Here is a 17207-nt window from a genome sequence, read left to right on the forward strand (position 1 = left end):
AATTTTCCATAAAATGGTTAACTTTACAGTCTCAGCCAGCTTTTACTTGTATATCATTTTTAAAAATCACGCCGTCTTCAAAAAGTTCAATATGTTCGCAAGTAATTCTGGCTGTGATCCGCTGTCATGACAAGTATAATGCGGGCAAATATGAAATGGTCCATTTTGGCAGGAAGAAGAAAGCAAACTTATCTAAATGGTGAGAGATTGCAGAGCTCTAAGATTGAGAGATCTGGGTGCCTTAGTGCACTAATCACAAAAGGCTAATATGCAGTTACAGCAAGTAATTAGGAAAGCTAATAGAATGTTATAGTTTGTTGGGAGGGGAATTTATTACAAAAGTAGGGCGATTATGCTTCATTTATATAGTGCACTGGTGAGACCACAACTGGAGTACAGTATTGGTCTCCTTATTTAAGGAAAGATGTAAATGCGTTACAAGCAGTTCAGAGAAGGTTTACTAGACCAATACCACTGGAGTTTAGAAGAATAAGAGGCGACTTGATTGAAACCTTTAAGGTCCTGAGGAGTCTTGACAGAATGGATGCAAACTTTTCTCTTGTGGGAGAATCTAGAACTAGGGGTTACTTTAAAAATAGAGGGTCGCCCATTCAGGACAGAGATGAGAATTTTTTTTCTGAGGTTCATGAGTCTTTGGAACTCTTCCTTAATAAGCTGTGGAAACAGAGCCTTTGAATAATTTTAAGGCAGAGCTAGATATATTCTTGATTAACAAGGGGGTGAAAGGTTATCGGGGGTAGGCAGGAATGTGGGGTTGAAGTTACTATCAGAGCAGCCATGATCTTATTGAATGGCAGAGCAGACTTGAAGGGCCGAGTGGCCATTCTTGATCAGTATGTTAGTATGTATGTTTGTAAGTTCCTTTCTCTAGCCCAGAGCAGATTTTCTGAATCCTGGCACTGGGCAGGCAACACAGCCTTCTGAACTCTCGCTCTCAGCTGCAGAGAACTGTATCTAGCCCTCTGACTACCACTCTGTTCCTGTTAGCTGCCCCATTTGAATGGCTACCTGTATCATGGTGCCATAGTCAGTTCGCTCATCCACCTTGCAGCCCCCGCTTTCATCCATACTGGTTGCATGAGCATCAAACGTGATAGTTGCAAAGATTGATGCTCCTCCACTTCTATGTTCTGGGTCTGCGTACCTGACTCACTTGCAGTCACATCCTCCTGTCCCTGCCCATGGATGAAATCAGAAGACCCTAAGGGCTGTGACCACCTAATGGTACAAATTGTCCAGGTAACTCCCCTCCCTGATGTGTTACCGTGTCTGCAGCTTGGCCTTCAGCTCATAAACTCTGAGCTGAAGTTCCTGCAGCTGCAGACTCTTATGGCAGGTGTGTTTGCCCTGGATCACAATGGCATGTGGGAGTTGCCACATCATGCAGTTCCAACACATCACCCACCCTGCCATCTTTATTACGTGATGATTAACTTTTTTGAAACGTAACCAAAAACACTACTGCTCTCAATAAGCTTTATCGCTTATTAAGCTTTACGAATACTAATAAAATGTTACAATTACTGATAAATTACCTGAGTTTTGAAAGATAAATGAGCAAAATACTCATCAATGAATCACTTATCTGTTTCCCTGTGACGTAACTTTTTATTTTTTTTTTCCAAATGTGGTGTGCTCACAGACTGAGCCCCCGTCCCAGCTCTGGGACACATCCCGTCTCAATATGTTTTGAACTCTCGGACCTCCCCCCCTTACGTTATTTTTTAAGCTCTCTTGGAGGTCTCTCTGCTTGTGCTGTTTTGAACTCTCCTGAAATTTCCTCATTAAAAAATTCTTGCCTTTTCAGTGAGCATTGGGTTGGAGATAGGGGCATCATCTGAATGTTTCAGTGAAAACCATTCATATGAAACACTGTTTAGCTGCTCTGATTTAGGCACATATAGAGTGCGGCATCCTTCAACAGCTTTATTTGATTTGGAACTCACAAAAAAATTAAGCAATTGTTTTTTCTGAGCCCTGATATTGTATATTGTGGATGAGCCAATATTTTATATTCTTTTATCAAAACCTTCTGAGTCTCGCCCTTTGCAATACGTCTACAAGTGGCCGTTTTGTTGTTTCAATGTTAACATAACAGTTGCACATCTCACCTTGGCTTTTTTCTGGTTTATTGGATGCCATAATGGCAGGATAAGGTTTATAATTCAAAGTAATGCACAAAGCAATACCAAACACACAAATTACAAAGGCGATTACCAAAAGAAGGACTATCAGTGCCTCTATCAGAAGCTTGGCTAGCTGTACCTAGGTGACCCGATGGCACTGGGAAAACTTAAGGACCTGGATAACTTCTGATTGGCTTCTGGTTGGTAAAGTGACTATTTGCATTGGGGGGATATCAGAAATTCCAGTTACTAGAGCATTCCAGTTTGTACAACGCTGGATAACACAAAGCTTACTGTATTTGTCTTGATGTTGAGTCTTTTTGTAGTCATACTTACTACCTATGTGTACATTGTAATTTGTTCTAAAATTAAATGAGGGCAGAATTTTTATTTTACTCTTTCCCCTTGTCTACCTCCTTGCATCCACCCACTTCCTGCTCCCCAGGCTCTTCTCTCTGTGCTAGCACTGCATTGCAAAAAGGAGTTCTGCACTTCACTAAGATCCAATCTATTTATCACTTTAAAGAATAGAATTTTAAAAAGTTTTGGGGTAAATCTTTTGTACCCCCAGCACAAGTTAATTTCTTATGTGAAGGAGATTATTTGGTGTGTTTTTTGCTACTTTGCACATGCTGCAGTAATAAGTGCTTGTCCAGAGCTGATTTCACCAGATATTGACTAAAATGCAGATCTTGAAGTCAAGACTTTTAATTTCTCAACCTTTATGCTTCTGAATAGAAATTGCATTGAATCAACTTGCAATTATATAAACATCCTTAAAATAAAGACTGTTCTAAGGTCCCTTACAGAATAATTGAACAAAACTCGACGCTGAGCTTTAGTCTAACAGAATGGGTGACAAGTTTGGTCAAAGAGGTGGATTTTGAGAAGGACATGAATGGAGGAGAGCATAATGGAAGGGTTGGGAGAGAGAATATTCCAGAGCCTGAAGGCAGAGCTGCTAAAGGTTGCGCAAAGGGAAAGTGCACTGGAGGTGTCAGAGTGTTAAGAATCCCAATTTGCCTGATTCCTGAGTGGAGGCTGGGAACTATAAGTCCCATCCATGTATGCATGGATTGGGAGCAGGCTACAGCTTTCAGAGATCTTTGGGCCAGGGCCAAGTGTTCAGTGCGCCTTTGTGGGGAAAAAGTGGTGATAGCAGGACCCGGAAAGAGGGCACGATACCTGAGAGGGGTCGTGGCACAGGGATGTCCCAAAGAGATTGTTTTATCTTCTGGCCTGACCTTGTATAGTTAAGTTTATTTTGTCTGTTCAAAAACTGTGGAATCTTACTGCTTTATTCTCTTTAGTGAGTACCTTGGATCTCAAACTTTGTCTGCTTTAAACAAAATATTACAGGTCCCTTCAAAAGAATATAGGCCCATTTTATTCCTAATAGGACAGCCCTCATCCCATAAATCAATCTAGAGAACCTTTGCCCTTCTTCAAGGCAAGTATATCCTTCCTTGGGTAAAGAGAGAAAAACTGTACACAGTATTCATAGTGTGGTCTGGTCAAAGCCATACATAATTAGCCTTGTGCTCCAGCCTTTCTGTAACAAAAGCTCACATACTATTTGCCTTCCTAACTGCTTACTGAACCTTCATGTTAACTTTGTGATTCATGTACAAGGACCTCAGACTGACGTTTTGTAGTCGTGTGCCTTTTTAAAAACAAAAAATTGCTTTCCATTCTTCTTTCCAAAATGGATAATTTTGCACTTCTATATTATGCTCCATCTCCTTGCCCACATCTCTTTTACAGCCTCTTTGCATCCTCCTCACAACTTACTTTCCCACCTAGTTTTGTATCATCAATCAACTTTAATTCATTACACTTGGCCCTTCAACTTAGTTATTAATATAGATTATAAATGGCAGAGGAGGCCTAAGCGCTGATCATTGCACCGCTGCGCTACTTATACTGTTGGAGTTCTCCCTGGTGTCCTGGCCAGTATCCATTCCTCGACCAACATCACATTATCTGGTCATTATTACATTGCTGCTTTGGGGTGCTTGCTTTTTTTCCCCTCCTATTTGGGTATTGAACAATTAGCGTTTGAAGATGTTTATTCTAAACTTCAATGTTTTTATTGTAGAACAAGTAGCCTTGGAACATTTTCTGCAAACCTATATGGAGCATGTGGAGGCACGGAAAAGATAAAAGATCCTAGACCGCTTCACGATAAGGCTTTTGTACAACAGTGCATTCGACAGCTTTGTGAGGTATTTTCACTTTAAACTGGTATAATTTCAAATGATTGGTTAGAGGAGTGGGGCAATGGTGTACAAAGGTGTGTTCATGTGGATAGTATTACAAGTTTTGAGCCTGTCTTGGATAATCTCTCATATGTTGATGTTGATCATTCTAAACAGCCTGAGTGACTTGGGCCAAACTTCCCAATGTCTAATGATACAAAAGTATAACTGGGTGTAATAATAGAACCTGGTAATTCAAAGTGGAAAATCTGAATTGATGTGTTATGCAGTTCTCAAATTCTTTCAACAGTGGAGCAAGCAACACTTAGTGAGACAAGGACAGGTGCAAATTGTTAGTCTTTCTTGTTTACGGATGGTATATGTATATATAGCATATTCTACGTGATTTTCACAATGTCTCAAAATCAGGAACTTAGATAAACCAGGTGCCCCTCTGTAGCCTGGCTGTTTTAGTTTTTGGCATTGCTTTTCTGAACAGCTTTGAGCTGCACAAAAACTGACCACCTTTGTTTTAGCTTCCAGTTCCAGGTCAAGAACTGCTCCAATTTGTCCTTTGTTTAAACTGCATTCTCTCCCAAGCACAAGGTTTTCCTTTTTTTTGTTAATTCTGATCTCAAGAAGCAGCGGGATGGAGTTGTGACACACTTGCATTATTGCAGATTTTCCAGCAAGTTTACATTGCAAGCTTTATCAGCAAGACAAAAAGATTAGTAACTCTGCAGTATGTATTCTCCTGAGACACCTCCAGGTGTGACCATATTAATAGAAGATTACCCCACAATGGATGGGAATGTTTGTCCATCTGAGATGAGATCATTAATTGCTTAATATCCTAAGATCTTGCAGAGATCTCTATGATACTGGACCCATTAGCATCTCAAGCTCTGACCTGGTCTTCTAGACTACAGTTTTTTAAACTTATGCAAAATCACTTTTTTAAGCACAGACTCATTCATAAATCAATTCTGCAGAAAATTGATCAAAGCATGACCACAAGCTTGCTGAACCAGATGACTTTTTCAGTGTCCTTTTTGGGTCTTCCTAAAATGAAATTGTACAGATTTCAAAGCATTCTCCATGATAAAATTGTATCATTTCCTCATCCTCTCATTGAGATATTAGTTCTCTTTAACAGAAGCTGATGCAATTTTTTCTTAAAATTTTGAATTATCTTATGGCTTAGCTACTGAATTGAAACAGTACATTTTTCAAGTTTGAGCTCCTAAGGTACCTACAGATGCTGTAATACCAATGATGACATCTAAACTAAATGAGTCATTTTTAAAACATCATCTAATTGGATGGAATAACTGATCTTGAAGACTCCGAATGATTTGCACAATGCTGGAAGTAGTCACTTTAATATTTATCCTTACAGTGGGTAAAAAATTTTTTTAGGTGAGAATGACTAACCTACTAGTAACTCCTGCTACCGGGCAGTGTGAAGGTACAGCATCCTGATTCTTCCTGCCTTGCTTGCTACAATGAATTGGTAGGATATGGGCTGGTGTGTGTAATGAAAGACCCAATAGAAGCTAATGTTTCTTATCACAGGGATGTGGAAGCTCATGCATATGTCATTAGATTATTCTGGTCCATTCTGTCAAACACAGTGGTGTATGTTCAAAGGGCATTGAAAAGAAGGAGTCTGGTTCATGGAATTCTCATGAATATATGTTATATCAGAATTTTGTTTGTGATTTGAGATTTTAGCAAAAAGTTATGAAAATATTTTATCCTATTTTTTTTAGTTCCTCGGGGAATGTGGTTATCCACATTCTATCTCGACAAAGAGTCTGCAATCACCCACTACCAAGGAATTTCTGAAGATCTTCTCCTTTTTGTATAACTTGCTCGATCAATCTTACCAGATGCCTGATTCAAAGTTTGAAGAAGAAATTCCCAGGATCTTTAAATCTCTTGGGTAAGACTGGAAACATTGAAGTTACTGTGTTTGCAGAGCTGTAGTGTATGTGTTAGCTTGTCTCCAGGTACCATGTTATCTTCAAAGTCACAAGATGTTGCATAAGCACTTCTGGAGAATGTGAACATGTGGTCCAGGCTGATAATGCAGCATTTCTTCAGTACTATAATAAAAGCAAAATACTGCCGATGCTGGAAATCTGAAATACAAACAAAAAATGCTGGAAAAACTCAGACTGGCAGCATCTGTGGAGAGAGAAACGTTTTGAGTCCGTATGACTTCTTCGAGCTGAAGAGAAGTAGAAATATGATGGATTTTATACCGTTGAAGAGGATGGAGCAGATGGAGCAAAATAGAAGTTCAGGGAAAGGTGGGAGCTCAGGAGAGATTTGAAAAAGATATCATGGACACAAGACAAAAGGAATGTTAATGGCAGTGTTAAAAACTAAAGAAGGTGCTAATGGTGGCATAAAGTAAGATAGCAGAATGAGTCTACGCTCTGTGATAGCAAAACATAAGAACAATTTACAGATGACCCTGTTCACAGAACAGAATCTCTCAGTGCAGAAGAGACCCTTCAGCCCATCGAGTCTGCACTGACACGTGAGAAATCCCTGACCTACCTCCCTAATCCCATTTACCAGCACTTGGCCCATAGCCTTGAATGTTAAGATGTGCCAAATGCTCCTCCAGGTACTTTTTAAAGGATGTGAGGCAACCCGCCTCCAGCACCCTCCCAGGCAGCGCATTCCAGACTCTCACCACTCTCTGGGTAAAAAAGCTTTTCCTCACATCACCCCAAAACCTCCTGTCCCTCACCTTGAACTTATGTCCCCTTGTGACTGACCCTTCAACTAAGGGGAACAGCTGCTCCCTATCCACCCTGCCCATGCCCCTCATAATCTTGTACACTTCGATCAGGTCGCCCCTCAGTCTTCTCTGCTCCACTGAAAACAACCCAAGTCTATCCAACCTCTCTTCATAACTTAGATGTTTCATTCTGGGCAACATCCTGGTGAATCTCCTCTGCACCCCCTCCAGTGCAATCACATCCTTCCTATTATGTGACGACCAGAACTGCACACAGTACTCCAGCTGTGGCCTCACTAATGTTCTGTACAACTCCAACATGACCTCCCTACTTTTCTAATCTATGCCTCTATTGATAGAGGCAAGTATCCCATATGCCTTTTTCACCACCCCACTAACATGCCCCTCTGTCTTCAGAGACCTATGGACACACACGCCAAGGTCCTTTTGTTCCTCAGAACTTCCTAGTGTCATGCCGTTCATTGAATATTTCCTTGTCAAATTACTCCTTCCAAAGTGTGTCACCTCACACTTTTCAGGATGGGAGGTGTTTGTAAATAAGTGTTCATGCTCCTAAAAGAGCTGTACTTGCTCAATGAGCAACCTTGGTGAACAAACAATGAGAGAGATTGTATAAACCTAAAAGGGAGAGTTTGTATGAAGACAGAACAGTATCAGAGGTGGAACCAAAATCAATCTAGAGGTTACTACATGCTAGTGAGTATAGAAGTAGGAGAATATAGAAGATCAAGCATGGCTGGAGAGATGGTTCGGGGGAGTGCTTTATGAGACATTGGGAGCAGGTCTGAGGGAGCTGGGGCCTATACAAGCTGGATGGGTTGAACCTCAACAGAGCCAGGACCTATGTCTTGGTGTGGTTTTCCAGTGCTATTGGGTGTTATGACACAGCAGTTGTTAGAGCTATTTAAAATCCCAGAGGGAAACTTTAAACAACTGTCATAACCTATATTTTCATTTGGTATGTTTTGAGTTGCAGCTCTAAATTCAGGAATAAGATCACCAGTTCTCAAGAGGTTTTTATATTAAACTAAATGAAACATTTATTAACTTACAACAAATACTGGCATAACTTTTAACAAATTCCCAAATCTCCACTAAGGCAACAACAGCTCATAGGCTTTAAGCAGACACCGGGCAAAGCATTTTCACCTTAACGAATTCAAAATTATGTTCCTATCAATTTGGTTCCTTTGCGGACAGTTGTAGGCTTACAGCAGCTAAGATATTACACGCCTCTGAACTGCACATACAAACTCCTTTCTGTTATATCCAGCCTTTTTGAACGTAAATTCTCATTGTATCACCAGGCCCTTTGAACCCTTTTCAATTTTATTAGTAATATAAACATTTCTTGGTGTAAGATTTCATTCCCACTCTTGAATGGTTTATTTAACAAAATGCAAATGCACCCTTTACCTTACTGTTTATATCTCAACTACCATATATCAAAGCACCCAGACTAGCTGGCTTTAATCCGATTAACACACACATAGACTAAACCTCTATTAAAAAAAAAAAAAATCCAATAACATTATATACATTAATACCCCTTCATGATAGGGGAGAGTTTGAGCTAAGTTGGTGGAGGAGTGTCGTGGGATGGGAACCAGGATGTAGCATTAAAATAAAAAGGTAGCAGTAGAGTTAGAAATAGTGAGGTATCAGGTGCAGTCAGACTAAGAGGGAGGACAAGGTCTAAGTTAAGTTTTGTATATAAATGCATAAACCATGGTAAATCAGGTTGGTGAGCCTGCAGGTTCAGGGATCGCCACATCAGCATATGATGTGCTGGTAATGGAGACTGATTCAAAAAAGGACAGGACTGAGTACTGAGTATTCCTGGCTATAAAAATTTGTATAAGGCATGTTTGATTAACCTAAATGAGTTTTTTGATGAGGTAACAGAAGGTTGATGAAGGGAATGGAATGAAGTTTGTCTATAAAGATTTTACGGTGCTTGACAAAGTACCACATAAAAGACCAATTATCAAAATTGAGAGCCGTGGGATAGGAGGGTCAGTGTTAGCTTGGATAAAAAATAATTGGATTGAGGACAGAAAACGGCGAGTTGTGGTAATGATTGTTTTCAGACTGACGGATGGTAGACAGTGGTATTCCCCAAGCACCATAGAACCATAGAATATTTACAGCACAGAAGGAGGCCATTCGACCCATGTTGTCCATGCCAGCCTGAGGATACCCAAGTGCCCTTTCTAATCCCACTTTCCTGCACCTGGCCCATAGCCCTGCAGCTTACAGCACTTAAGGTGCAGATCCAGGTACTTTTTAAAAGAGTTTAGAGTTTTTGCCTCTACCACCAACTTGGGCAGCGAATTCCAGACACACACTACACTCTGCGTAAAAAAGTTCCTCCCCATGTCCCCCCTACACCTGCCACTTATCTTGAATCCCCTGGTTCTAGAATTCTGCACCAAGGGAAGCAATTTTATCCTGTCTACTCTATCCCCCTCATAAGTACACCTCATTCATGTCACCTCTCAGCCTTCTTTGTTCTAAGGAGAATAACCCAACCTATCCAATCTCTCCTCGTAGCTACACTTTTCTAATCCTGGCAACATTCTTGTAAACCTCCTCTGCACTCTCTCCAGAGCTATTACATCCTTCCTGTAATGTGGTGACCAGAACTGCACACAGTGCTCCAGTTGTGGCCTCACCAGTGTTTTATACAATTCCAACATTATATCCTTACTTTTATATTCTATACCTCTGCCAGTGAAGGAGAGCATTCCATGTGCCTTCTTTACAACCTTGTCTACTTGAACTGCTGCCTTCAGGGACCTGTGTACTTGTACGCCAAGATCTCTCATTTCATCTCCCCCTCTTAGTATATTCCCATTTATTGTGTAATCCCTGTAACTGTTTGACATCCCTAAATGTATGACCTCACACTTCTGTATGTTAGAATCCATCTGCCACTTTACTGCCCTCTCCACCAACCCATCTATATCGTTTTGGAGATTATGACTGTCCTCTACACTATCCACTACTCGGCCAATCTTTGTGTCATCTGCAAATTTCCCAATCGTGCCCCTCACGTTCACATCCATATTATTAATATATAACACAAACAGCAAGGGTCCCAACACCGAGCCCTGTGGAACACCACTTGAGACAACTTTCCATTTGCAAGGGCATCCATCGACCCTTTGTTTCCTGTTACAAAGCCAACCTTTTATCCAGTTTGCCACATTACCCTGAATCCCATGGGCTTTTACTTCCCTGACCAATCTGCCTTGTCAAATGCCTTGCTAAAATCCACATATGCAACATCCACTGCACTACCTTCATCAATCCTTCTTGTCACTTCTTCAAAGAATTCAATCAAACTTGTGAGGCAAGACCTTCCTTTAACAAATCCATGCTGACCATCCCTGACTAGTCCATGCCTTTCCACAAGACAGTTAATTCTATCTCTCAGCATTGATTCTACTAATTTGCTCACCACCGATGTAAGACTAACTGGCCTATAATTGTTTGGCATTCCCTTTGATCCCTTTTTACACAATGGAACTACGTTTGCGTTTCTCCAGTCCTCCGGTACCTCCCCGTATCAGTGAAGATTGGAAAATCATCCTCAAGGCATCTGCAACTTCTCCCTGACTTCCTTCAGCCTCCGAAACAATCCATCTGGCCCTGGTGACTTATCAACTTTCAAGAATTTCAATCCTTCGAGTACTTCCTCTCTCTTTATGACTACCCCATCCAATATCTCGCATTGTTCCTCCTGGACTACTATATCTACATCCTCCCTTTCCTCTAAACACGGAGACAAAATATTAATTCAAAACCCTTCCCACAGCCTTTGCATCTACACACAAGTTTCCATCTTCATCTCTGATAGGTCCCACTTTTTCCTTAACTAACCTTTTAGCATTAATGTATTGGTAAAACATCTTTGGGTTATTTTTAACTTTACTTGCTAATCTTTTTTCATGTCCCCTCTTTGATTTCCTTATTTCCTTTTTTACTTCATCCCTACATTTCCTATATTCATTTAGGCTATCTGCAGTGCTTAGTTCTTTGTGCCTATCGTATGCTTTCTTTTTCTGTTTGATCTTCCCCTGTATTCCTCTAGACAACCAGGGGGGGTCTAGATTTGGCAGTACTACTCTTATTTTTGTAGGGGACATGTCTATTTTGTACAATAAGGATCTCGTTTTTTAGTGCTTCCCACTGTTTTATCCTCCAACAATGCTGTCCAGTCCACCTCAGCCAAGTCCCTTCTCATTTCTGCAAAATTAGCCTTCCCCAGTTCAAGACAAAAGTCTCCTGCCTTATCTCTGTCCTTTTCCATGGTAATGCTAAATCTAACTGAATTGTGATCACTGTCCCTGATATGGTCGCCAACTGTCACTTCATCCACTTGCCCTTCTTTGATCACCAGTGCTTTTTTTTGAAGTATACCTATATAATGACTTGGATATTGAAATATAGAGTCAAGTTTCAAGATATAGAGTAAAATTTCAAAGTATGTCAATGATACCAAACTTGGAGGTGTGGCAAACAGTGAGGATGATACCAATCAACTGGGACAGGATGTAGGCTAGTAGAATGGGCAGATAAGTGGTGGATGGAATTCAATACTGGGAGGTGTGAGGTGATGCATTTTTGCAGAAGTGATAGGGAGAGGCACTATCGACTTAATGGCACATTTCTAAACAGTGTGCTGGGTCAGAGTGACCTGGAGCTACATGTGCATAGATCTTTGAAGGTGGCACAACATATTGAGAGTGGTTAAGAAAGCATATGGGACCTGATTTTCATAAATAGAGCTCTGGTTAGGCCACAACTAGGTATTGTTTCCAGTTCTTGCTACCACACTTTAGAAAGGAAGTCAAGGTCCTTAAGAAGAGACAACGATTTAGCAGAATAGCTCTGGGGATGAGGAATTTTAGCTGCATGGTTAGGTTAGAAAAGTTGAAAGATTTAAATCAGGTAGATGAAGAAAAGCTACTCCCATTAGCTGGTGGTACCAGGGCCAGAGGACACAAATTTAAGGTTTTGGGCAAGGGGTGCAGGGAAATGTGAGGAAGAACCTTTTTTTAACATGGTGATTGGCAATGACCTAGAACATTTTGCATACGGTGGGGGGAGTGGAAGAGGTAATGATATATGTTTCTGAAGGAAATTGGGTAGGCACTTCAGGGGAACAACCTTGCAGGGCATTTGGGATAGAGTGAGGTAAAGGGGCAGACTGAGTTGTTCAGCAGAGAGCTGGCATGGACTCGGTTGGTCAAATAGCCCTCTTCTGTGCTGTTCACTCGATGGTAACATGTTCAGGAAAGATAGCAAAGGAAAGAAAACAGAAGGGTTGGCAATATTTATTAAGGAGAATTTTAGTGCTGGAGATTAATGTCCAGGAGGGCCAAGGACAGAATCTGTTTGGTTGGTGTTAAGAAAAAATAGTGGTACCATTACACTAATGGATGTTCTTGAATGGCCACCAAACAATGAAAAAGAGGAACAGTTTTCAGGGAAGATGCAGAGAGGGAAAAGTGCGTCCAAGAGAATGTTTTTGCTCGTATGTTTCTGGCCAACAGTGCTGGACCTGGTCTTGAGGAATGATGTGTGTCAAATGGATTGCGTGTCAGTAGGGCAACATTTAGGGAACTATGATCATCGTATCATAGAACCATTGAAAATTTACGGTGCAGAAAGAGGCCATTCAGCCTGTGCCAAAAAGAGAAACTAGCTGCTCATTTTAATCCCACTTTCCAGCACCTGGCTCGTAACCTTGCAAGTTATAGCACTTCGGATGCAGATCCAGGTACCTTTTAAATGAGTTGAGCATTTCAGCCTCAACCACCAATTTAGGCAGTGAATTCCAGACGCCCACCACGCTCTAGGCGAAAAAGCTTTTCTTCATGTCCCCTCTATTCCTTCTACCAATCGCCTTAAATTTATGCCCTCTGGTAATTGACCCTCAGCTAGGAGAAACAAGTCTTTCCTGTCTACCCTCTCTGAGCCCCTCCGTAGTTTGTGCACCTCAATTAGGTCACCCCTTAGCCTCCTCTGTTCTAAGGAAAACAGCCCTAGCCTATCCAATCTCATAGCTGCAGTTTTGAAGCCCTGGCAACATTCTTGTAAAGCTTTCATAAAGCTTAGGTTAGCTTTAGAAAAGGACAATGGCGCAATCTGGTATAAAAATACTGAATTGGAGAGGATCTATTTCAGTTGAACAAGAATTAATCTGTCCCAGATAAATTGGAATTAAAGATAGGCAGGTAAAACAATGGGCTGACTTTAAAGTGGAGATGGTTTGAGTACAGTTGAGGTACATTGTCTTGAGGGGGAAAGATAAGGCAATCAAAGCCAAAGGTCCCTGGATGAAGAAGGAGAGAGTAAGATGAAGCAGAAAATGGTGTGTATGACACATGTCTGGCTGATGCAAGTTAGAACCAGGCTCAATATAGAAACTTCAGAGGGGATGAAAAGGAAATAAGGCAAGAGCATGCAAAGATGCTAATATGCAAATGAATACACCTATCCAGCATGTAAATAGTAAAAGGATAGCATGGGGTGGAATAGGGCCAATTAGGGACCAAAAAGGAATCTGCTCATAGAGTTAGAGCACATGGCTAAGGTACTAAATGAATATTTTGCATCTCTTTTTACCAAGATGCTGCCAAAGTCATAATGAAAGAAGTATTAGTTAGATGAACTAAAAATAGGGATGGATAGAGGTTGATAAATATTAGAAAGATTGGCTACACATCAAGTTGATAAGTGGCCAGAACTGAATTAGATGTATTTGAAGATATTCGGGAACTATGGGGGGAAATTGTGGAGGCACTGACCATAATCTTCCAATGCTCTTCAGACATGGTCGGTGGTGCCAGAGGACTGGAGCATATGCTACACCCTTTGTCAAAAAAAAATATATAATGTTACGACCAGTCCCTGGGCAAGGCTCTCCCAATTTGATAACTTCCTGAACAGGACCCCAATTTTCTTCTGCTCCCGATGAGGAGGAATGAGCTGGCTTCCCTTCTTTATTCAATCTCCTCAGTTGGTCGCGACAAGGTTAATTTAGAAGGGATCCCTTCCCCCGTGGATATCTTTTCCAGTCCAAATGTTTTTTTTTTGAAGGGGCTAATTTAATCTGGCTCTCGAGTCATAGAAAGAAGTTTTAGTTACTAAAAACACGTGAAAAATAATAATGCAACACACATACACACAGCCCGGACATAAGTTGAGTCCAAATAAACGTTTACAAATATATACGAATCAGTTTTTGACTTGTCCATGAGGCAGGGATGGCAAGATGTTGTGCTTGTTAAGTTGGGTGATTTCAGTAGAGTTGACTTTGGCAGTTTCGCAGTGGGTTTGGAGACATTTGTTTCTGCAGGATAGCTGAAGAAGCTGTCCTGTCTTTTTTGGTTGTGGCTTCCACTGAGCTTTGCCTCCAGCAACAGAGAGAGAGACTTTGCCTGCAACTGCAGGCGTGACTGGTTGGTCGTCGTCTTGCTGTCACACTCATAGCATACCACACTAGCACATGCTGCACTGCTCTGCAACTAGCTTTTTAATCCATTTTTCCCTCTGTGTTCCTGTAAGGATAAAAACCATGCCTTGCACCCAGAATCTGTTTTTATTTGATCCCAACCATTTTACACATTCTGAGATATGAATCAACAAGAGATGGATTTTAAATGACTGCTGGTAATCTGTCTTTGCCTCTACAACCACAGGAGATTAAAATTCAGTCTTTTGCATTTTTCCTGTCTTCCTTTTAAGTGTCTGCTTGAAGAAGGCCACAACACCTTTTCAGGTGTGACATTCCATGTTCTCTCAGGACAGGTCTGTCAATATAATCCACATGAGAATTTTTCCAGAAAGTGGTCACTACATCGTCATCTATGTTTTGCTCAGTGTCCTTGCCTGTATTTCTTTAAAAACACATACGGCTTCCTTAAAAAGTTCAATATGCCCGTAATTCATGGCTGTAATTGGCTTTTCATGACACTCTCTCCTCCCCCCCCCCCCCCCCCCCCCCCCCCCGCACTATGAATGAAATGAGATTCATTCTCATTTCATTACAAAGCAAATAAAAAACAACAAGCGCACATTGATTCTCCTAGCCTTGGTTAATATTATCTCTTCAGTTCTAGCCAGGTCTTTCTAAGTTCTGGATTGGGCGTCTGTAATCACATTTGATTTCCCGGCAATGTGGGTGATTTTTCGGTGGCACGGTTGGAGAAATAAATTCCAGCGGAATAACCTGGCATCCTATGTCTTAAACTTTTCCACAGAAGTTAATAGGTTGTGGTCAGTATAGATTGTGGTCTCTCTGTATCGATTTCAGACATATATCTCAAAGTGTTTGAGAGCCGGTAATAAACTGAGGGTTTCGTGCTATACTGTGGAGTACCGTTTCCAATGCTTGTTTAGTTTTTTGGAGAAATACCCGATCAGTCTCTATCCCTGATTTGCCTTCCTAGAGGATAACTGCCCCTAACCCTGTCACTCGCGCTGATGGCTACATTAAATGCTTGTTTAAAGTTCAGGGCTTCAAGCCCAGGCTTCCCCATTAAAATGGCTTTCAGCTTTTCGAAAGCTGTCTGGCATTTCTCAGCCCATACTACCTAGACATTTTTCTGTAGTGGGCCTGTCAGCGGGGCGACTACTGTGCTGAAATTTGGGACGAACTTATGTGGAACGCACATATCCCCAAGAACCTCCTGATTTCCGGCTTTGTTGTGGGAATGAAGAACTATGCTACTGCTTGTACTTGGGTAGTACTTGTCCTTGACCCCCTATATGTCCTGGATAGGTCACCTGAGCCTTAGCGAACTTGCTCTTAGTGAGATTGACCACGAGGTCAGCTGACTGTGCTTTCTGGAAGAGTTCTCAGAGATTTGACAATGTTCCACATAATAAAATGTTAACGAAAATGAGAGCATGTGGAATTGGAGGCAACCTATTGATGTAGGTAGGCAAAAGGTCAGGAGATAGAGCCCTAACAACACTGTAGATATCCTACACCACACTGACTAGAGCAGCTCAAAAACACGGCTCATCAGCATTCCAATGCCAATTAGGGGTGGCACTAAATTTGTTTTTATTCATTCATTGGACGTGGGCATTGCTGGCTGAGCCAACTTTTCTTGCCCATCACGAGTTGCTCTTGAGATGGCGGTGGTGAACTGCCGCCTTGAACCACTGTAGTCCATGTGTTGTAGGTACACCCACCGTGCTGTTAGGAATGGAGTTCCAGGATTTTGACCCAGCGATAGTGAAGGAACGGCGATATATTTCAAAGTCAGCATGGTGAGTGACTTGGAGGGGAACTTCCAGGTGGTGGTGGTGTTCCCATCTATCTGCTGCCTTTGTCCTTCTAGATGGTAGTGGTCATGGGTTTGGAAGGTGCTATTGAAGGAGCCTTGGTGAATTCCTGCAGTGCATTTGTAGGTGGTGCACACTGCTGCTACTGTGCATCAGTGGTGGAGGAAGTGAGTGTTTGTGGATGTGGTGCACATCAAGCGGGCTGCTTTGTCCTGGATGGTGTCAAGCTTCTTGAGTGTTGTGGGAGCTGCACTCATCCAGGCAAGTTGGGAGTATTCCATCACACTCCTGACTTGTGCCTTGTAGATGGTGGACAAGCTTTGGGGAGTCAGGAGGTGAGTCACTCGCCACAGGATTCCTAGCCTCTGACCTGCTCTTGTAGCCACAGTATTTATATGGCTAGTCCAGTTCAGTTTCTGGTCAATGGTAACCCTCAGAATGTTGGCAGTAGGGGAGTCAGTCATTGTCATTGAACATCAAGAGGCAATGGTTGGATTCTGTCTCGTTGGAGATGGCCATTGCCTGACACTTATGCGGTGCGAATGTTACTTGCCACTTGTCAGCCCAAGTCTGGATATTGTCCAGGTCTTGCTGCATTTGGACTTGACTGCTTCAGTATCTGAGGTGTTGCGAATGGTGCTGAACATTGTGCAGTCATCAGTGAACATATCCACTTCTGACCTTATGATGGAAGGGAGGTCATTGATGAAGCAGCTGAAGGTGGTTGGGCAGAGGACACTACCCTGAAGAACTCCTGTTGTGATGTCCTGGGGCTGTGAT

The 17207-nt window shown here is 41.7% G+C and overlaps 1 protein-coding gene across 4 annotated transcripts in view; it reads left to right on the forward strand.

Annotated features, from left to right (window-relative positions):
* Positions 1-17207, forward strand: part of ndc80 (NDC80 kinetochore complex component) — a 134062-nt gene that overhangs the window by 17588 nt on the left and 99267 nt on the right. For all 4 annotated transcript variants that reach the window (XM_041204485.1, XM_041204486.1, XM_041204487.1 and 1 more), the window contains 2 exons: positions 4246-4372; positions 6118-6290. In XM_041204485.1, the coding sequence (XP_041060419.1) occupies positions 4246-4372; positions 6118-6290 (300 nt within the window). The remainder of the gene's footprint in view (positions 1-4245; positions 4373-6117; positions 6291-17207) is intronic.

The sequence above is a fragment of the Carcharodon carcharias genome, chromosome 14 (assembly GCF_017639515.1).
Source record: "Carcharodon carcharias isolate sCarCar2 chromosome 14, sCarCar2.pri, whole genome shotgun sequence".
Classification (NCBI taxonomy): domain Eukaryota; kingdom Metazoa; phylum Chordata; class Chondrichthyes; order Lamniformes; family Lamnidae; genus Carcharodon; species Carcharodon carcharias.